Genomic DNA, 21,830 nt, shown 5'->3' on the forward strand with positions numbered 1-21,830 from the left:
TATTCTATGATTCTATGATGTCAGGCTAAGGCAACCTCTAATGACACAGGTGACTGTGATCAGCTCCCAGTCACCAAGATGGTTATGACAGAGTCTATCCCCCAACACTGCCCAGTATCCCACTGGAGCGAATACCAGTGTGATGGGTTTGGTTACAGAAACCCTCTTGGGACTGTCACCTGATGTGCTGAGACTACCTCTGAGCCCATTTTCTCTGCCAGTTTGGGCCTCCAGCACCCTGTCTTGTTGAGACAGATATGGTAATCTGCTGCAACGCAGGCCCATGGTATGACCCATGCCCCCAAAGCTGCATTCTTAACTGATAAGTGCCCCTGTCTCTAGCACTCAGACATGCAGCTCCCAATGGGATCCAAACACCAAACAAATCCGTTTTATTTATTATAAAGCTTATACAGAGTAAAACACATTACTTTCTTAATGAGCATCATCAGCATGGAAGCATGTCGTCTGGAGTGGTGGCCGAAGCATGAAGGAGGATATGAATGTTTAGCATATGTGGCACGTAAATACCTTGCAATGCCACCTGCAACAGTGCCACGTGAATGCATCTTCTCACTTTTGGGTGACATGGCAAATAAGCAGCAGGCAGCATTATCTCCCGTAAATGTAAACAAACTTGTTAGTCTGAGCGATTAGCTGAACAAGAAGTAAGACTGAGAGAATGTGTAGGCTCTAAGTTTTTTTTTTTCTGAGTGCAGTTATGTAACAAAAAACAATCTAATTTGTAAATTGCACTTTCACAATAAAGAGATTGCACCACAGTACTTGTATGAGGTGAACTGAAAAATGCTATTTCTTTTACCATTTTTACAGTGCAAATATTTGTAATCCAAAATACGGTAGAAACTGTTTTATCTGACACTTCACCAACAGGAAAGCTCTATAAATCGGCATTTCTGATCTTCATTGAAATGCCGGTTTATAGTCCAGTTGGTGCAGGGCCGGCAGAGGGTTGGGGCACAGGAGGGAGTGTGGAGCAAGCGCTCTGGGAGGGACTTTGAGTGTGGGAGGAGCTTAGTACATGAAAGGGGGTGCGGGGGGTTGGATCCAGGGGCTGCTCACCTTGGATGGCTCCCCGCAAGTGACGGCCTGTCCTGGGCTCTGGCGACTCCTAAGTGGAGGCACGTCAGGTGGCTCTGCGTGCTGCCTCCACCCAGTGCCAGCTGCACAGCTCCCTTTGGCTGGGAACCATGGCCAATGGGAGCTGTGCAGGCAGTGCCTATCGGTGAAGAGAACGCGCCAAGCCCCCTGCCGTGCCTCCCCATAGGAGCAGACAGAAAAAGTTGCCTCTTATGGGGAGACACCTGGGGTGAGTGTCCCCCGGATCCAGCACCCCACACCTGATACCGCGCCCCAACTGCCTGCCCCAACCCTCTCCTGCTCCAAACTTTCTCCCTCTTAGTTAACCTGCATGTTTCATTTACCGACACCCCCCATTCTCCCAACATGCCGGATAAAGCAACTTGAACTGTAATAATATAAATTGACAGGGAGTGAACCCCTAACAGGCTGTTGCAGAGGCTGTTCAGACCCGTCAGTGGGAGGCTCCATGTTTACCAGTGTCACTAGTGATCAGATGCACAAGAACCTCCCTGAGTGTTTATTCCCCTGGGGCTTTGCAGATTTAGGAATTTCAGAAGTGGATCAGCTCCGACTGGTGAATGGCCCGAATCGCTGCGCTGGGAGAGTCGAGGTGCTTCACAACGAGTTGTGGGGAACCGTGTGTGATGACAGCTGGGACATAACTGATGCTGGAGTCGTTTGCTGGGAGCTGGGCTGTGGGACGGCGTTATCGGCCCCAGGAGGGGCTCGATTTGGGCGAGGATCAGACCGTATCTGGCTGGATGATGTTCACTGCACAGGGACAGAAGCTGTCTTCACCGAATGCAGGGCTCGTCCTTGGGGAGACAATAACTGTAACCACGGAGAAGATGCCGGTGTTGTGTGCTCAGGTAACCTCCGTCTGCCACCCTGCATGTTACAGAAAGCAGGGTGGGAAGCTCATTATGGGGCATTGTCCCCTCACAGCCAGTGCTGACCCCAGCATGGTGCTTGGGGCCAGTGTTTCAGGGAGCAATATGACGGTTCCAGTAGGGAGCGCTCTCCTCTCAGTCTGTGCTGAGCCTAATTCCCCTGTTTGGTTCTATAGGCCTGTGCTGCAGGGAGTGGTGTGGGGGCTCAGTAGTGGATGCTCACGCTCTCCTCTTGATGTCAGTGCTGGCCCCAGTGCCCTAGCGGGGTGCTAGGGGGCCTGTGCTGGAGGTAGGGGGGTATCAGTGGGGGGGTGCTCTCCATTTGTAGTTGTGGTGGCCTAATACCCCAGTACAGTCACACCAAGGACAAGTGATTTCACAGAGTGTAGCGATTCGAGGGGTAGCAAGGAGAAGGGTTGGAAAGAAATGGTTCCATGGCCAATAAAATCATAACACGTAGACTAGAGCCTAGACTCGTTGAATGAGATACTTTTCTGTCTGGTAGAGCAACGCTCACCCCAGAGTCCTTCCAGGGTTTTACTCCAGGCTTGGCTGTGATCTCCTGTTCCTGAGACAAACGCTGTCAGCCACCTCCTGGGTGAGAGGGAGGTCTTGTCCCCTCTCCTCTTTCTTTGTAAGTACAAACCATTGTCTCTTTGCAGAGGAGGTCTCTCTTCGGAGATTTGTGCTGAGCGTCCTTTGTCTTTGTAAATTCTATGTGCTGATTGGCTCAGCCGAAGGGATTGCCATGGCGCAGGTGACAAGCTTCACTTCAACACTTCTGGAATGTCGTATTCTACATTTTACACCTCTCGTCAACTGTGTCCCATACAAACATCTTCCCCCCTTAGGGCAACGTGTGGGCTACTGGCTCTCTGCTGTGACCCCTGCAGGTTGCTCTCCTGAGGCTCCACCCAGCTCTCCATGACTGTCAGATCTTAGTGAGGAAACCTCAGTGCTGAAGCAGGCTGGGCGGGTAATTTCAGCTCTAGTGATAACTTAAACCAAAAAGGCTCCTAATGGAGTCTTAATTAGCTCTATCTTTGAAGAGTGGTGAGGGGCAGATTAAACGATGCCTAGACCTCTTACACAGTACGCACACCCCTCAGCAGGAACACCTATCTCCAACCCCTCTAACTCTTGATAGGGGTCTGGTGTCTGAGCCCCCTGGTTAGTGAGTTCAGTTCAGTTGTGGGTGACCCCCTCAGTCAGGGCAGGCTAAGCAAAGTTCTGCTGCCCTTTACTCAGACAATCAGGACAACAACATTTCACTACCCCTGCATTGAAGTACTACAGTGAATTGTAACCCAGCATCAGCCAACACAGCTCTGTTTGCTGGATACCTAGGCAGAGTGGGTTTGTTCAAGTTAATACAGTCTGGTCCTGAAGCGTTTTCCCCTCCCCAGCTCATCACTAGCTGTCAGGGGAGAGCTCATTCCAACCTTGCTCACCTCTAGCTTGTTCAGCCATTTGACTGTGCATCTTCAAGGTCCAGTTTTCTAACGGGGCTCTCGTCCACCACGTGTGACTGTCTGTATTGCTTTCCCACAGGCACACTGAGAAGATCAGGCTAAGACACATTTCTGCATTGCAGCAGTCCCTCTGGCCAGTCCAGTCAGGGGCCCATTAAGCCTAGTCCAGGATCTGCGTCCCAGATTGTAAATGGGCACATACAAATTAGGGCTTCTGAAAATCCATCAGCACGCCAGTCTCTCTATCCCAGAGTTGCTGCCCCTCTGTGAGGACACAACTGTCAGCCCAGCTCTGTCATCATTCATCTGAGACAGGTTCTGGGCTGGCAGCACTAGACACGAGTGCAGCAATGGCTTTCACAAAATGATGTTGCCACGTCAGTCATGGCAAGTCAGGAGGAACCGCAGGGGCAGGTGTTTGCTTCAGGAGGGGACCAATCTGCTTGTAGGAAGTGTGCATTGCCTCTGCCCTGGTTGGAACCATTGTCAGCCTGGTGCACAGCAGGTTCCTGCCAGGTGTCCCTGGGCTCCAGGCAGTTCTAAGGGGGATGGACTCTGGGTGACGTTTTCAGGGAGCGATGGATCCAACACATGTAAATTCGATGCTGATGTCAGGCTAAGGCAACCACTAATGACACGGGTGACTGTGTTCAGCTCCCAATCACCAAGATGTTTATGCCAGTGTCTGCCCCACAGCACTGCACAGTATCACACTGGAGCGAATACCAGCGCCAGAAGTGAGGGTGTAAATCTGCTCCCCAGGAGGTTCCTGCCAGCAGTGCGGGGGGTGATCTTTTAAAGTGCTTTGGTGGGAGGAGCAGGTCATACTGCCGTCCAGTCTGCCTAATTAGGTGACAGCCTAGCTAGGTGACAGCTGGCTGGTAGGGGGGTGGAGAAACTTCAACATTGCCCAAGTGATTAGCCTGGTCAGTGGTGGGGAGCCCTTGAAAAGCAGTGGCTGTGTGCAGACACCGGTCAGATCCGTTGGCAGGAGGCGCTACATTCCACAACAACACAAGAGATCAGATGCACAGGAACCTCCCTGAGTGTTTCTTCCCTTGGGTGTTTGCAGACGCTGGCATCTCAGAAGTGGCTCCGCTCCGACTGGTGAACGGCCCGAGTCTCTGCGCTGGGAGAGTCGAGGTGTTTTGTAACAAGAAGTGGGGAACCGTGTGTGATGACAACTGGGACATAACTGATGCTGGAGTGGTGTGCAGGCAGCTGGGCTGTGGGACGGCGTTATTAGCCCCCGCTGGGGCCTACTTTGGGCCAGGATCTGACCGTATCTGGTTGGATAATGTCAACTGTACAGGGACAGAAGCTGCCCTCACCGAATGCAGGTCTCGGCCTTGGGGAGACAATAACTGTCACCACGGAGAAGATGCTGGTGTTGTGTGCTCAGGTAACCCTCCATGATGTTACTGTAGGTGCTGTAGGGTTCGGGTTGGGAAGTTTTCAGCACAGCCCGGTGCTAAGGGCCTGTACTGCAGGAAACCCATTGCGGGGTCTACCCTCACAGTCAGTGCAGATCCCAATAGTCCAGTGTGGTGCTAAGGGCCTGTGCTGCAGGGAACAGCTCAGAAACCATCATGAGAGTTGGATGTCAGTGGTGGAGATTCAGCCCGGGACAGGCAGTCACTGTGTGCGGAGCCAATTCAGACCCCTAAGTGGAAGGCACTACATTCCCCAGCGTCTCTAGCAATCACAGGTACAGGAACCTCCCTGAGTGTTTATTTCCTTGGGTGTTTGAAGGCTCAGGCATCTCAGAAGTGTCTTTGCTCCAGCAAGTGAATGGCCACAATCGCTGGACTGGGAGAGTTGAGGTGTTTCATAACCAGCAGTGGGGAACTGGGTGTGATGGCACCTGGGACTTAAATGATGCTGGAGTTGTGTGCTAGGCTGTAGGACTTCATTATCAGAGCCACATGGGGTTAGGTTTGGACAAGGATCTGACCGTCCCTGGCTGAATGACGTTAACTGCACAGGGGCAGAAGCTGCCGTCTTCAAATGCAGGGCTTCAAATGGGGAGACCATAACTACAATTATGCGGAAGATGCCGGTGTTGTGTGCTTAGGTAACTCTCACCCTCCATTGCACTGTTGATGCTGCAGAGAGCCTGTTGGGGAGCAGAATAGAACATGCTTTCCTGTCTGAGTTAGTGCTGACCCCAGTGCCTCACCACTGTGCTATGGGCCTCTACTGCAGAGAGGGGTATGTGTGCTGTGGTGAGTGCTCTTCATCTCTGCTTGATTGTTCTAATTTGTAGAAAATTGATAAGGGAAGCAAAAGGACACAATAAGAAATCTATGGCCAGCAAAGTTAATGGCAACAAGAAAGAGTTTTTAAATTATATTAAGATCCAAAAGTATACTGATAATGATATCGGTCCATGCTTAGATGGAAATGGTAGAAATATCAATAACAATGCAGAAAGAGCAGAAGTGTTCAATAAATATTTCAGTATTGTATTTGGGAAAAATAGATCATATAGTCTCACCATATGGTGATGATAACACTCTGTTAATTCCTCTAGTGTATCAGGAGGATGTTAAACAGAAGGGAAAAGGAACCCGTGTTAATTTGGGAACACACCACAACCACCATTCGAAAGCATATGACCATGAGCAAATACCCACCCAGAGTATGTTGGGCAAGTGTCCTTTGCCTCATTCAGATCATGCTCATGTATAGTACATAAATACTGTTATATTTATCAACCGAACCTGTAATCCTGCTTCTTCCCAAAGGCAAAACAGAAATGTTGATCTCCCGTGTCTGCCTTTTCTGCATGCTTATTGACAATTTTACCGTCCCTGCCATGCATAGGATCTAGGCCATTCCTAGGATTTCTGTATGTTCCTGATACATTACAAATACTACTTTTTACTGTAGTTACTCCTTTTTGATCTGAGCAGTTAGCTAATTTTCAGGATCAAGTGGGTTGTTTCTGATAGAAGGAGAGATTGAAGATTCTGTAGCTAAGTGGGCGAATGTGATCCTGCGATGTATAAGTGGGGGAATATCAAGTAAGAGGCGGGAGACAGTTATTAACATTGTTGGATTTCTGCAACGCAGTCCTGGTTATTTACAAAGCATGTACAAAGTCCCGTCTCGCTGAACACAGCAGAAATCAAACAAAAGGAGAGAGTTTCGTTGCTCACAGTTCAAAGTCTCTTTCAGCTCACCCTGACCCCAAAGCTCTTTGCGTGTTTCAGAAGAACACATGATCAGCGATTCTCTGGCTGTGTCCGCGCTTCTTTGCTCCTTCTCTGCATCATTCTCTGTAACTCAGGACTAAGATAAAGCTTCAGCATCAGCCCCATCGGTTGGTATTGGTGCTGTCTGCACTGATCACTAGAGCTTTCCCCTCCCCCCTGCCTGTTAAATGAAAATTTAAAACAATAACTCCTAGGCACCCAGGTACTCTGCCATCCACACAGGTTTCCTTGTCACTCTGCCTGCTCCAGTCCTATATTCACTCATGGAGACATCAGTCGTAGTTGGATCTAGATTATCAGTGTGTTCAGGGTTCATGCCCTCTCGGTGAGGCCTATCTGTTGTGGACAGGCTGTCTGTAGAAGATAGCAGTTGCTGAGGTAAGCTGCATGCTCTTGCTTTTGGTATCAGCAAGGATAAGTTGTTCCCCTTTTAATGACCATGTAAAGTCCCCTCCAAAAAGGAGTAAGTTTGGGATTCTTTTCCAGGATGCTTTTTCCAGTTGTGTAGCCGCTGCTGCATCTTCTGTCCTTCCTGTACTGGCATTCCATTCTCCTCTCTCCTGGCATCTCGTGTCTGGCATGCTCCCGTCCAGCTCATCTTTTCCTCCACCTGCTGGAATGCTGTCCTCAGGCCACTGAGATAAGGCCAGGGTTATGCTACACAATTACTTCAGTATAACTACGTTGCTCAGGGCTGTGAAAAATCCACACCCCTAAGTGACGTAGTTACACCAACCTCAACTCCCCGTGTAGAAAGGGCTATGTTGGCAGGACAGCGTCTCCATGGACATAGCTCCCCACCTCCATTCGAAATATTTCAAGGTCCACAAATGAAAACAGTTCGAAACCCCCTGGCTTAGAGCGTCTTCACCAGAAGCGCTACAGCAGCACAGCTGCGATGGTGCAGCTGCACTGATGCAAGTTTATAGTGTCGACCTGCCCTAAGACTCCAGTGTATCTCTGACCTGTACAGGTGCAGGGGGCCTGGCCTGGTCTTGCTGCTGAACATCAAGTCACTGGGAAGCCTGGTAAGAAATGGCCCAGGGGGGACTAGGTATATTCCTATGGGAAGTTGGCGTGTTTTGGTTGGAGCCTCACTACTGTTAGGGCCCTGGGCTGGGACCCAGTGGAGCATGGTCGGCCCAAGTCCCCCTATTCCAGCCACCCTTTCCCCTCAGGTAGTGGCCCATTGGCTCTGGCTGCAAACCCTTACCCCCTTGTGGATAGGAGCAACTCTGCTGACTGTGGCCATTGGGGCACACAGCCCTGAGGGAGAGGGCAGCCATATCAACCTTACCATTAGGTTCTCTACCGAAGGGCAGCCGAATTGACTCTGACCACTAGGCTGTACAGTCCTGAAGGCAAAGGCAATTATATCAACTCTAGCCATTTGGCCTCACCACCCTGAGGCAGAGGGGGGCTCGGAGGATGGGATACACTCACCCCACACTGGACGGGGTTCCCTCACCCCGTCACAAGTGACTTGATCACAGTCTATAAGTACCTATATTGGAAACGAACTGTCCAGCTGAGAAGGGTACAGTATGATCCACTGGCTGGAAGTTGAAGCTGTACAAATTCAGACTCTAAATAAGGCATACATTTGTAACAGTGAGAGTAATTAAGCATTGGAACAATTTTCCAAGCGGCGTGGTGGATTCTCCCTTGTTGGCAATTTTGGAATCAAGATTGGACGTTTTTCTAAAACATCTCCTTTCGGAATTGTTTCACGGCAGTTCGGTCTTGTGCGATTAGTCAGTTGGCAACCCTGCCCTATTGCATGTCTCAATGGGAACAGTGTTCCCTACACTTTCCGTGTCCAACACTGCTGAGTGCTCACTAACTGTAAAGCAAGTCAGGGCGCCACCCCCCACTGCCGTGTGCCCACTCTGCTCTTCCTAAATGAGGAATGTTGCCTGATGGTTGCATTAGCCATAGTGGTGCCGTGACGGATGTTTCTGGGAAGAGGAGGAAATTGTTTACATTCTTTGGTGCAATCTGGGTTATTTACAAAGTCCTGTTTCTCTGAACACAGTAGAAACAAGCAACAGCTGGCAGTTTCCTTGCTCTCAATTTCCAGAGTCTGCCTCTCCAGCCAGTCCTATGTCTCAAGGTGCTATGTTCCCTGTGTCACTAGAGATCAGATGCACAGGAACCTCCCTGAGTGTTTATTCCCTTGGGTGTTTGCAGGATCAGGCATCTTAGAAGTGGCTCCGCTCCGACTGGTGAACGGCCCGAGTCGCTGTGCTGGGAGAGTTGAGGTGCTTCATAACCAGCAGTGGGGAACCGTGTGTGATGACAGCTGGGGCTTGTCTGATGCTGAAGTCGTGTGCAGGCAGCTGGGCTGTGGGACGGCGTTATCAGCACCACGTGGGGCTCACTTTGGACAAGGATCTGAACGTGTATGGCTGGATGAGGTTCAGTGCACAGGGGCAGAAGCTGTCCTCACCGAATGCAAGGCTAATCCTTGGGGAGAACATGGCTGTAACCCCGGAGAAGATGCCAGTGTTGTGTGCTCAGATAACACCCAGGGTGGTAGGAGAATCTGCTGCTGGAAGTAGGGTGGGGGATCTGCAGAGGGTACTAACCTCTGGAAGTCAGCCTAGGTGTGGTGGTGTGTGTATGTGTGTGCGTTTCAGGTTTTGTGTGTGATTCTCTCTGTACCTGTTTGTGGCAGTGTCAGTGTTCCCTCCCCACTCTGAACTCTGGGCTACAGATGTGAGGACCCACATGAAAGACCTCCTAAGCTTATATTCTACCAGCTTTGGTTAAAAAATTCCCCAAGGCACAAATTCCTTTCCTTGTCCTTGGACGGTATTGCTGCCACCACCAAGTGATTTAACCAAAAATTCAGGGACGGGTCACTTGGAATCCCTATTCCCCCAAAATATCCCCCCCAAGTCCCTTCATCCCCTTTCCTGGGGAGGCTTGAGAATAATATACCAATCAATTGCCTTTAATGTAAGTACAGACCAGACCCCTTATCTTTAAGACACTAAAATCAATCAGGTTCTTAAAAGAAGAACTTTATTATAAAGAAAATGTAAAAGAATCACACCTGCAAAATCAGGATGGAAGGTAACTTTACAGGGTAATAAAAGGATTTAAAACACAGAGGACTCCCCACTGGACTCAGCTTCGCAGTTACAAAAACAGAAATAAAACTACCTCTTAGCATAGGGAAAATTCACAAGCTAAAACAACAGATAACCTAACACATTTCCTTGCCTTACTTACAATTTTTGTAATGTTAGATGGTTCATTTCAGGTAGGTTTTCAGGAGATGTTGTACCTGCTTGGTCTCTCTGTCCATCTGGAGAGGGAACAAACAAAGAGAGCACAAACATACACACCCCATTTGAAAGTATCTTCTTTCCTTATTGGTCCTTCTGGTCAGGTGACCAGAGCTTCTTATTTGAGCTTCTTAACCCCTTACAGGTAAAGTGATTCAGTATAGCTGCTCAGGAGGAATTTTATGCTACTCTTTCCTTTATATTTATGACAGGCAGCGTTTGTGCAGGTGTGTGCGTGAAGGGGTGTGCACATGTCAGTCTACGAATATTTGCATACATGTGCGGCAGTGCGTGTGCATGTGGCAGTGTGTGTGTTTGAGGCAATGTGTGAGTGTGCACAGGGACATATGGGGTTGTGCATGGGATTGTGTGTGTGTGTGTGTGTGTGTGTGTGTCTGTTTGTGTGGCATTGTGTTTAGGGGGTGCAGTGTGTGTGTGTGTGTTTGTGAGTGTGCGTGCACACACACGGGTGGGGTGATATAGAAATGGCTCCTCTTTCCTCTGTGCAGAACCCCCCATTCCCCCACATGCGGTGCTGTGTATCTGGGCACCTGGCGGCTGGGAACAGCCTCTCATGCCCTGTGCTTTGTGTTTCAGATCAGGGCCAGCTGAGGCTGCAGTTGACGAGTGGCCCAAGCCCCTGCTCTGGGCGAGTGGAGGTGCTGATTAATGACACCTGGGGTGCCGTGTGTGATGCCGGCTGGGGCCTGCCGGAGGCGGGGGTGGTGTGCAAGCAGCTGGGCTGCGGCACGGCGCTGTCAGCCCCGGGGGTTGCTCAGTTCGGCCACGGAGCCGGCGATGTCTGGCTGGAGGGCTTGAGCTGCTCTGGCCAGGAGTCTTTCATCAGCGAGTGCCAGCTGAGCCGGCTGGGTCCTGGGCTGTGTGGCCATGGCTCTGAGGCCAGCGTGGTATGTGCCGGACAGGCCGGTGAGTGCCCAGCGCCGTAGCCATGCCCATGTTCCTGCAGACACGGGGTGGGTGGGGATGACACCCTGGCCATGCCAGGGGGAGGCCGGTCTCCAGCTGGGCAGCGCCAGGGCTTCTGCCTACCACACTGAGGTTACTGGCTGTCCCAGCGGTTCCCACAGCCCTGCTCAGCCTGGGGCACCACTCCTGGGTCTCTGAGCCGCCTCCTCCGCCACGGGGCTCCCTCTCCTGCCAGCCCTGGCTCCGGTGCTGGAGGCTGCTACCCCTGCAGGCAGACCCAGAGCACAGATCTGGGGGGCAGAGAGCCTGTGGGGCCTGGGGGAGGAGTCTGGGGGGCAGTGCTTGTTGGAGCAGCCTGGGAGGGGCCTCTGGGAGCTGGTGCCCCCAACCCCCTCTCTAACCCCCCCCAATCCTTGGGCTAGGAATGGTCCCTGGGAGCAGTAGTCAGAGCTTCCTCCAGCCCCACATGCATGACCTGTGTTCAGGCTGGAGTCTGAGCTGGGACCCGTGAGCCACCACCAGCCCAGGGCCCTGCACAGCTCCACATGCCGTGCTTCTCCTCGGGGTCTGTGGCAGGGGGACGGGGTCAGCGACCAAGGTGCTGAAGGGAATGGACTCAGCTCTGCATGGGGCTGTGGGATTGGGCAGGGAGGTGGCCGCAGGGTGGGCTGCGGAGTGGGGGTCAGAATTGGCCCCATAGGGGCTGTGGGGCAGGGGAAGGAGTCAGCCATGGGCGGTGGCGGATTATACAATGGACCTTCTGGGGTCCATGCCCAGGGGCCCCAGCCAATTGGATGCCTGGAAAAATGGGGGCCCCACCCCCAGCAGAAATCCTCTGTAGGGCAACAGAAGCCCAGAGCCCTAGCAGAAGCTCCAGGTGAATTCAATCCCTGGCAGAAGCACCGGTCAAGCGGGCGGGACGGGGGAATCCCCAGCTTGGGTGACCAGGTGTTCAGTTTTTTACTGGAACATCTGGTCCAAAAGGGATCCTGGTGGCTACGGTCAGCACTGCTGACCGGGCCATTGACTGTCCAGTTGGCATCGCCATACAGCTGGGCTGGCAGGCTCTTTGCGGCTCCCAGGAAGCAGCTGGCATGCCCCCTCTCCAGCTCCTACATGTAGGGCAGCCAGGGGGCTCCACACGCTACCCCTGCACCAAGCACCACCTCCGCAGCTCCCATTGTCCAGGAACCACAGGCAACGGGAGGTGTGGGAGTGGTGCCTGTGGGCCGGGCAGCATGCAGAGCCTTCTGGCTACACCTCTGTGTAGGAGCTGGAAGGGGGACATGCTGCTGCTTCCGGGAGCAGCTTGAGGAAAGTGCCACCCAGAGCCTGCATCCCTGCCCCCCTCTGAGCCCCAACCCCTCGCCCCAGCCCCAGCCCTGATCCCCCTCCTGCCCTCCGAACCCCTCGATCCCAGCCTAGAGCACCATCCTGCACTCCAACTCCCTCATCCCCAGCCCCCCCCCAGAGCCCCCCCCCCCAGCCAGAGCCCTTATCTCCCCCACCATGCCCCAACTCCCTGATCCCCCTCCCGCCCTCCAAACCCCTCGGTCCCAGCCCAGAGAACCCTCCTACACCCCAAACCTGTCATCCCCAGCCTCACCCCAGAACCTGCACCCCCAGCCAGAGCCCTCACATCCCCCATCCCCCATCCCCCAATCCCCTGCCCCCGCGCAGAGCTCTTTCCCATCCTCTGAACCCCTGAGCCCAAGCACAGAGCCCCCTCCTGCACCCGAAACCCCTCATCTGCAGCCCCAGCCCAGAGCCCACACCCCCAGCTGGAGCCCGCACCCCTTCCCACACCCCAACCCCCTGCCCCAGCCCAGAGCCTCCACCTGCACCCTAAATCCCTCATGCCCGGCCACACATCAGAGTCTGCACCCCCAGTAAGAGCCCATACCCCCCCCAGCACCCCAGTCCCCTGAGCCAGCCCGGTAAAAATGAATGAGTGAGTGAGGGTGGGGAGAGCGAGCGACGGGGCAGGGGAGGGAATGAAGTGAGCAGGGGCGGGGCCCCAGAGAAGGGGTGGGGCATGGGCAGGGCCTCAGAGGAGGAGCAGAGCAGGGGGCGGGGCAAGGATGTTTGGTTTCGTGTGAGTAGAAAGTTGGCAACCGCTGTGGCCCCGGGACTGGAGGAGTGCTCATTCCCCACTGCAGCCCTGGGATTGTGGCAGAGGGGACAGAGCTTCTCTGGCCTTGGGGCTGCAGTGGAGGGGGCACAGAAAGGAGCAAATGGATTGTGGGCATGCAGTTCGGGGGTGGAATGGGTCAGGACTCTCAGTGGAACAAGGGCAGGCCTTTCGTGGAAGAAGCAGAACAGGATGGGGCCCTGGGCGGGGTTGCAGGTGGAAGGGGTAGGGAGGGGCCCCCACTTGCTCTGGCCCAGGGCCCCAGGAAACCTAAATATGCCTCTGGCTGTGGGGGGAGACTGTGGGGTAGGGTGACCATATTTCCCAAAGAGAAAATGGAACACCACATGGGGCTAGCCCAAGCACTCCTTCCCCCCACTGTGCAGGGCTGGTCCAAGCCACTCACCCGAGTCCTGCCTGCCCCCTCATGCCAGGCTGGCGTGGTGTCGCTACACACCCAAGCCCTGCCTGCCCCCCACCCGACCCCTGCCTCTCCCCCTGCATGGAGCTGGCATTGCCACCTGCCCCTCCAATGTTCCTCTGCACCCCACTTTTTGACAAATGCCCATGCTTGCCAAAAAATTCAGGACGGCTGGGACAGGGCTTAAAAAAGGGACTGTCCTGGACAAAACGGGATGTATGGTCACCCATAGAGGTTATGGGGCAGAGGAGGAGTCAGCCTTGGCAGGGGCCTGTGGGTGGGGAGGGAGTCGGTCTCAGGGGCTATTGGGCAGAGATGGGGCACAGCTCATTGCCTGGCTCTCTCCCCAGGCCCTGGGCTACTCTGCTCTGTGCTCCTCGGCCTGGGTGCTGTTGTGGTGCTGATCTGTGGGGTCCTGCTCTGCTGGAGGATGCGTCGGGACAGAGCCGCTGGGAACCCCCAAGGTAAGAACCCTGAACCCCGAGCACAGCGCTGCAAGGCAGGGCACCTCGTGTGATGAACTGGGACTGTTCTTAAGGTAGTCTTTGAATGCTGAGTGGGGAGTGTTGGCTGGGAAGGCAGGGGAGTGTGGCTAGGATGGTCTGCATTGGGGGGATGGGAGACTGGCCTTGAGGAAGAATACCTGAGCAAGTAACGTGAGAACCCAGGAAGGGGTTAGAGACCAGGTGACACCTTTGCCTGGGACACTGAACAAAGGTTGGGGGAGGGGAAGCTGAGAGAGAGGGAGTGGCAGGAGCTGACTGGTGGAATGGCTGGGAGGAAGCTAATTGCCCAGCTGGAGGAGAGGGATCGCTTGGATGAACCGAGCCCTGTCCCTGAGAGAAGCCGCCCGGCGGATGCAGCGTGGGCCCCAAGGCCTGACATGGCTGGGAGGGGTCAGACTGCTGCCGAGGACATCCCGAGACCCTGCCTACCTATATCTAGGGGAGGGGTTGGGGTAAACCCAGCGAATACCGAGGGCACCCCAATCCCAGCGGCCAGCAGGGGATCGTCCTGGTGGAGTTCCCCATCCCTGGAACGGAGGCGGCTGGAATATGAATGGGAGATCAGACGGGAAGAGCTTGAGTTAAGGAAGCAAGAACTGAAGCAGGAGCGGGAGGAGAAGGAGAAACAGCGTCAGCATGAGGAGAAACAGCGTCAGCATGAGCAGGAAGAACGTGAAAAGCAGCGGGAGGAGAAGGAGAAACAGCGTCAGCATGAGCTGGAACTGGCCAGGCTGAAGAGCAGTGGGGCCCCAGCTGCGGTGAGTGAGTGGGGACCCAAGACTGCAAAGAGCTTTGATAAGTGCTTCCTGGCCCAGCGTAAGGAGGGGGAGGACATGGACACCTTCTTGACAGCCTTTCAGAATACCTGCAAGCTGCTCCAGGTTGACCCTGCAGACAGGCTCCAATTTCTAATTCCCTCACTGGACTCCACAGCCAGAGAGGTGTACAGCTGACTGAAAGGGGTGGAGACAGGGGACTAGAAACTGTTTAAAAAGGCCCTGCTCCGTGAGTTTGGGCTGACTCTTGAGATGTACCGAAAAAGGATCCGGAGTCAGCGTAAAACCCGTGAGGTCACATACCTACAACTAGCCAACCGGACACAGGGGTATACCCGCAAGTGGACAGCTGGGGCCCAACCTAAAGAAGACCTGCTTGACCTGTTCGTACTGGAGCACCTGTATGAGTAGTGCCCATCCGACCTGAGGCAACGATTGATGGACCAAAAACCAGAGAACCGGCAGCACACAGGCCAGCTGGCCGACGAGTTTGTGAACAGTCGGGCAGGGGATGACAGGGAGGAGTCCCAAAGGAACAGGCCCACCACAACGCAGCGAGAGAGTCACGAGGGGACCTCCCAGCAGAGAAATATGGAGAACCCCCACCAAAGGGGAACATCCAGCATCAGGTCCATCTGACCCGCTCGAGGGGACCCACGGGACATGGGCTGCTATCACTGTGGCCAGAGAGGCCACATACTGACCCAGTGCCCCAAGCTCAGGGACAGACTGAGCAGACCGAACCCACAGAGGGTCAACTTGATAGAGACCCAGCTGGACAAGAGGAAGACGACCCAGGCAAGCGGGGCGGACAGCTTCCCAATGGCTCAGGAGGGAGGAGTACCCCAGGCCAGCTCCTCTTGGGGGCTGGATGCTCCGGACACCGGGTTTTCCATTTACAGGGTGGACGTGGGGCGCTCCCTGCAGAGCGAGTGCCTTGTTCCCCTGGAGGTGGATGGGAGGAAGGTCAATGGATACTGGGACATGGGCGCTGAGGTGACGCTGGCCCTGCCCGAGGAGGTAGCTCGAGATCAGGTGATGCCCAACACCTATCTAATCCTGATGGAGGTGGGCGGGACCCCATTCAAGGTGCCTGTGGCAAGGGTACCCCTGAAGTGGGGTCCAAGGAGGGCCACAAGGAAGTGGGGGTGCACAACCATTTGCCCACTGAGGTGTTAATAGGGGGGACCTGGAGGACTGGCCAAGCAACTCCCAGGGTGTCCTGGTTATGACCCGTAGCCAGAGCCGGCAAGGGGCACTGCGCCCTGACAACAGGAAGGGTGCCTTGCCTGAGGCGCAGGACCCTAGCCTCGTAGGGAGGGAACGCCCAGGGATACTGCTCAGGGAGGCTGCGGCTTCAGACCCAGCCAGCAGGAGGGAGCAGGTGACCATCCCTGTCCCAGCTGCTGAGTTCTGGGCCGAGTTACAGAAAGATCCCTCCTCGCGGAAGATAAGGGACCTGGCCAACCTCAGTGAGGTACAGACCATGGGGAGAGGTGGTCGGAAAAGGTTCCTGTGGGAGAAGGGGTTCCTGTACTGAGAATGGGCTCCCCCAGGGGAAATGGAGCCAGGGGGGATCGGGAGGCAGCTGGTGGTACCCCAGAAAGTATCGCCGCCAGCTGCTGTACCGGGCCCATGACATCCCCCTCTCAGGGCACCAGGGAACCTGGCGCACCCAGCAGAGACTGCTACGGAGCTTTTACTGGCCTGGGGTCTTTATTACTGTCTGACAGTACGGCCGATCCTGTGACCCCTGTCAGAGGCGGAGGAAGGCCTGGGACAAGGGGAAAACAGCTTTAGGACCCTTGCCCATCATAGAGGAGCCTTTCCAGAGGGTGGCCAAGGTTAAAAGGGGGGCTCTGAACCAAGAGAACCCGAATCACAGACCTCCAGACTGGAACACTGGGAGAAGACCCCAGCCCAGTTGGAACCCCAGGGGCATTGGGGTGGGAAAAGGGCACAGGCCGCATAAGCCTTCCCACATGCGAACTACGAGTGTCATCGAGCACCCCCGACCTATAGGGGGGCGTGAAACTGGAAGGGCCTGGTGTAATTTTCACCAAGGAATGGGAGGGATGTTGGGGGTTCCGTGGGAACGTGGGTAGGTTCGAACTTCCCCAGGTCACTGGCTGAAGTGACCCCACTCAGTTCGGTCTCGAAGGGGGAGTGATGTGATGAACTGGGACTGTTCTTAATGTAGTCTTTGAATACTGAGTCGAGTGTGTTGGCTGGGAAGGGAGGGGAGTGTGGCTAGGATGGTCTGCATTGGGGGATGGGAGACTGGCCTTGAGGGAGAATACCTGAGCATGTAACGTGAGAACCCAGGAAGGGGTTAGAGGCCTGGTGACACCTTTGCCCAGGAGACTGAACAAAGGCTGTGGGAGGGGTCGCTGAAGAGGAAGTTTCAGGAGCTGGCTGGTGGAATGGCTGGGAGGAAGACAGGGCTCTGACCTCCCAAGCGGGCTGTGGGGCCCTGGGACCCCAAGATGGACCTAACTGAGGGGGTCCTGTTGTCTGTGCCTGCAAGACCTGTCTTGGACTGTGTTCCTGTCGTCTAAATAAACCTTCTGCTTTACTGGCTGGCTGAGAGTCATGGTGAATCGCAGGAGCCTGGGACAAGGGCTGCCCTGCCATCCTGACCCAGGAATCCAGCCCCAGCTGGAGCCCAATATCTCTGAGCTGCAGCCCAGTGCCCCGTCCATGCCTTGCGCTGCCTCCCTGCATGGGAACCTTCTGCTCTCAGAGCTACTGGGGTCTCTGCTCTAACTGCCATGCACAAGCCCACTGTCCTGGCCTGTGGGTGCCCTGTCCCAACAGCCCTGCCCTGGCAGTGGGGTCCCATTCACAAGGCACCCTGGCATGCTGGGTGAGGGTGAGCTGGGGGTGGCTAGGGTTGCCAGGCATCCGTTTTTTGACTGGAACGCCCAGTTGAAAAGGGACTGGGGTGGCACAGGTCAGTACCGCTGACTAGGCCATTAAAAGTCCGATTGGTGATGCACCAGGGCTAAGGCAGGCTCCCTCCCTGCCCTGGATCTGCACAGCTCCCCGGAAGTGGCCCCCATGTCCCTGCGACCCCTAAGCGCAGGGGTGATAAGGGAAGCTCCACATGCTGCTCCTGCCCCCAGTGCCAGCTCCGCAGCTCTCATTGGCCAGGAACCAAGCTCTGTGGGAGATGTGGGGGCAGTGCCTGCTGGTGCAGGACAGCATGCATGGTGCAGAGCCCCCTGGTGGCTGTGCCTTTGCCTCAGGGCCGAACATGCCGGCCGCTTCCAGGATTAGCGCGGAGCCAGGAGAGGCAGGGAGCCTGCCTTAAGCCCGCTGTGCTGCCAACCAGGAGCTGCCTGAGGTAAGCGCTGCCTGGCCAGAGCCTGCACCCTGAACCCCCTGCCCCAGGTCAAAACCCCATCCCGCAACCTCTCTCCCCGAGCCTGCACCCACACCCCAACCCCCTCCCCCAGGTCGGAACACCCTTCTGCATCCTAACTCCCTCCCAGACCCCACACCTCCACTCGCACCTCAACCCCCGCCCCAGGTCAAAAACCCCTCCTGCACTCTCCCTCCCAAAGCCCGCACCCAAAGCCCGAACCCCCTGCCCAAGGTCAGAACCCCTTCCTGCACCCTAACTCCCTCCCAGACCCCGCAGCCCCACCCGCACCCCAACCCCATGCCCCAGCCCTGTGAAAGTGAGTGAGGGTGGGAGACAGCAAGCGATGAAGGGAGGGGGGCTGAAGGGAGGGGGGTGGGGCCTCAGAGAAGGGGCAGGTGTGGGGCCTCGGGGCAGGGGGTCGGGGAAGGGTGTTCAATTTTGTGCAATTAGAAAGTTGGCAACCCTAGCCTGGGCACTTCATCCTGTCCTCTTGCTTGCAGGCCATGTGCACCTGGAGGAGCTGGGGGCTCCAGGGGCCCCGGCCCAGCCCCATGGAGCAGCAAGTCCAGAGCTCCCCAAGGAGTCCGACAGCGAGATGACCCGGCTGATGAGGGAAGACATGGTGCTGTGAGAGCCGCATGCCAGCTGGGCTGAGCTGGGCTCAGCCTGCAGTGAGACATGGGCCGGTGGGATCGTGCACAGAGCAGCCCCAGGGCTGCCAGCTGCCTGGACTGTGGGAACTCTGCTGGGGCTCATCTGGGGGCTGGGGCTGCTGGCTGGAGGTCTCAGCTCCCCCATTACCCTCCCCAGCTGCCTTGGAAGGCTCCCCTGCTCCATCCCACCCTCCCAGCTTTCCCTGATGCAGCTCCCATGCCCATCCCTGAGCAGCCTGTGCCCAGCCAAGCAGATGGCATGTGATGCGCCCTGCAGAACCGTTGTCAGGTCCACAGGGACAGCTGGTTCCTTGCCCACAAAGCAACAAGCCCACATGCAGATGAGCTATGGGGAGAGACTGACCACGGGTGTCTGTCTGTGCCCAATGTGCCAGGCGCTGTCTGTTTGTGCCCGATGCCCCCTGAGTTCGGGGAGCCAGGCCCTGTCTGTCTGTCTGTGCCCAATGTGCCAGGCTCTGTCTGTTTGTCTGTGTCCGATGCCCCCTGAGCTCGGGAAGCCAGGCCCTGTCTGTCTGTGCCCAATGCACTCTGAGCTTGGGGTGCTAGACCCTGTCTGTCTGTGCACAGCGCACTTTGAGCTCGGGGCACCAGGCCCACCAGTCTGTGCAGCAGCCAGCCCGGGTCCCCAGTAAATGATCATGATTGTTTCTAGTATGTAGATAAGGTGCAGAACTAAGTGCAGCTGCATGATGGTGTGTTGCTTATTGGAAAGGAATGGGCCGTGATTACAGATACAGAGAGCTCCCCTCTAACCTTCCCACCGGCACCCTGCCATAATATTACACAGCTAGACTTGGGGACAGCAGCTGTGTCCAGACACGAGCCCTGTTGTGCATTTCATTGCAATATGCAGGTCAGCCTAAATGATCAGGATGGTCCCTTCTGGCCTTAAAGTCTATAGCTCTATGGAATTGTGTGTATAATGATAATGTAGCACTGTCAGCAACTCCATCCTCTTCCATCCCTGGGGGGTGAAATTAAGAGAGCCCTGCATGGATACAAAATTTGTATCCACATCCAAGCCACAATCTGCAAAAATGATCCACGGATATCTGTGGCTATAAAGCAGATATCCGCAAGCGTGCAGGGCTCTAGAAATTAGGTACTTCCATCTTTCCACAAGAGGCCAACACTTGTGAGATACTTTCTTAGCGGACACGTCCAAAGTCCATTGGCCTCTCGCTAGGTAGGGTTACCATAGCTCAGGTTCCCCCAAAGAGGACACTATTGTGGGGAAAGGGGGGGATCTAGGGGGTGCTGGTGGGGATGTTTGGGGGTACTGGAGGGGTGTGTGTGTACTGGGAAGGATACCCAGGGGAATGTTGGAGAGGGTACTGCAGCCTCCCTCTTGAGATGGGGGACAGTGAAACTCCCTGTCATGGTGGCAGGGTGGCTGGCGCAGACCCGGGACACAGCACCAACTGTTAGTCACCGCTTTCCTGCGAGCCTCTCCCCCTCCCCAAGACTATGTGGGTGGGATCCAGGGGCACCAGAAGCTTCCTAACAGTGGGGGGGCCACCGGTGACTGAACAGTGGCCACCCCCATGCCTCTGCTCTCACACCGCCCCTTCCCACACAGCCCCTGCCCTCACACAGCCCCTTCTCCCAGAGCCCCTACCCTGGCACCGCCCCTTCTCCCAGAGCCCACACACAGCCCCTTCTCCCAGAGCCCCTGCCATAGTACCGTCTCTTCTCCCAGAGCCCCTGCCCTCACACAGCCCCTTCTCCCAGACCCCTGCCCTTGCATCGCCCCTTCCCCCAGAGCTTCTGCCCTCAACCAGCCCCTTCCCCCAGACCCCTGCCCTCGCACAGCCCCTGCCCCCAGACCCCTGCCCTCGCACAGCCCCTTCTCCCAGAGCCCCTGTCCTCGCACAGCGCCTTCCCCCAGACCCATGCCCTCGCAGAGCCCCTTCCTCCCTCGCACTGCTCCTTGTCCCAGAGCCCGTCCCGTCATACCACCTCTTCTCCCAGAGCCCCTGCCCTCACACAGCCCCTTCCCCCAAATACCTGCCCTTGCACCGCCCCTTCTCCCAGAGCCTCTGACCTCAAACAGCCCCTTCCCCAGGACCCCTGCCCTTGCACAGCCCCTTCTCCCAGAGCCCCTATCCTCGCACCGCCCCTTCCCCCAGAGCTCCCTCACACCGCCCCTTCCCCCAGAGCCCCTGTCCTCCCACCGCCCCTTCCCCCCGAGCCCCCCCCCTCGCACCGCCCCTTCCCCCAGACCTCTGCCCTCGCACAGCCCCTTCCCCCAGAGCCCTGCGCTCACACCGCCCCTTCTCCCACAGCCCCTGCCCTCTCACTGCCCCTTCCCCACAGCCCCCGCCTTTGCACAACCCCTTCTCCCAGAGCCCCTGCCCTGGCACCACCCCTTCCCCCAGATCCCCTGCCCTGGCACCGCTGCTTCCCCTAGAGCTCCTGTCCTCGCATTGCCCCTTCTCCCAGAGACCCTGCCCTCCGGACATTGCCTCTATTTGCTCCAGAGTCTGGGGGAGGCGGGTTGTTAGGGGGGCAGTAGGCCACACCCTTATATTATTTTTTTATTTTATGCTCATTCGGTCACAGTGTGTCAATTACAAAAGGCCTGTGGACAGCCTGTGTCTCTAGCAAGGGGCCCCATGTGCCTGTGGTTAGGAATATAGGTTGTCGGGTGGCTGGGCCATTGCCAAGTAGCCCAGAACCACGCATCTCCCCAACCCTCTTCTTCAAATCTTCACTTGGATCTTGCCCTCTTCCACTTCAGCTCTGCCTTTTGATTTCCCCCAGGCCCTCTGCTCCAGGGCTTTAGTCTGTTTTCAGTCACTTCTCAGAAAATAATCCTTTAGGGCCCTGGACTGGGATGATAAACAAAAGTCAGAAACAACAAAAAAGCAATTGTTGCTTTACTGCTACAAAATATCTCCAAGCGTGTAATCCCTCGATGTCTGTATTAATCTGGTGTAGTCCCCTGAATGGGGGAAATGATGCCCCATAGTGTGGTGGCCAGCTCTCCAGTCCCCGACCCTGCCAAGGCTAAGATGGTGACCCTGCCACCCTCTGGTGTTCAGGCAGTGG

The 21,830-nt window shown here is 55.7% G+C and overlaps 1 protein-coding gene across 33 annotated transcripts in view; it reads left to right on the forward strand.

The window, feature by feature from the left end:
- The window catches only part of LOC117870330 (deleted in malignant brain tumors 1 protein-like), a 293,761-nt gene extending 272,812 nt beyond the window's left edge, over positions 1–20,949 (forward strand). For 22 of the 33 annotated variants that reach the window (XM_034757431.1, XM_034757441.1, XM_034757457.1 and 19 more), the window contains 6 exons: positions 1,644–1,973; positions 4,539–4,868; positions 8,875–9,204; positions 10,575–10,904; positions 13,807–13,920; positions 18,606–20,948. In XM_034757431.1, coding sequence (XP_034613322.1) covers positions 1,644–1,973; positions 4,539–4,868; positions 8,875–9,204; positions 10,575–10,904; positions 13,807–13,920; positions 18,606–18,736 — 1,565 coding nt within the window. In that variant the 3' untranslated portion in view covers positions 18,737–20,948. Of the gene's footprint in view, positions 1–1,643; positions 1,974–2,499; positions 2,629–4,538; positions 4,869–8,874; positions 9,205–10,574; positions 10,905–13,806; positions 13,921–18,605 lie in introns of those variants that run through there. The other 11 variants (XM_034757448.1, XM_034757449.1, XM_034757458.1 and 8 more) reach the window with 6 other exon arrangements.
- Positions 20,950–21,830: the final 881 nt, after the last annotated feature.

This window comes from Trachemys scripta, unplaced genomic scaffold (assembly GCF_013100865.1).
Source record: "Trachemys scripta elegans isolate TJP31775 unplaced genomic scaffold, CAS_Tse_1.0 scaffold_26, whole genome shotgun sequence".
Lineage (NCBI taxonomy): Eukaryota > Metazoa > Chordata > Testudines > Emydidae > Trachemys > Trachemys scripta.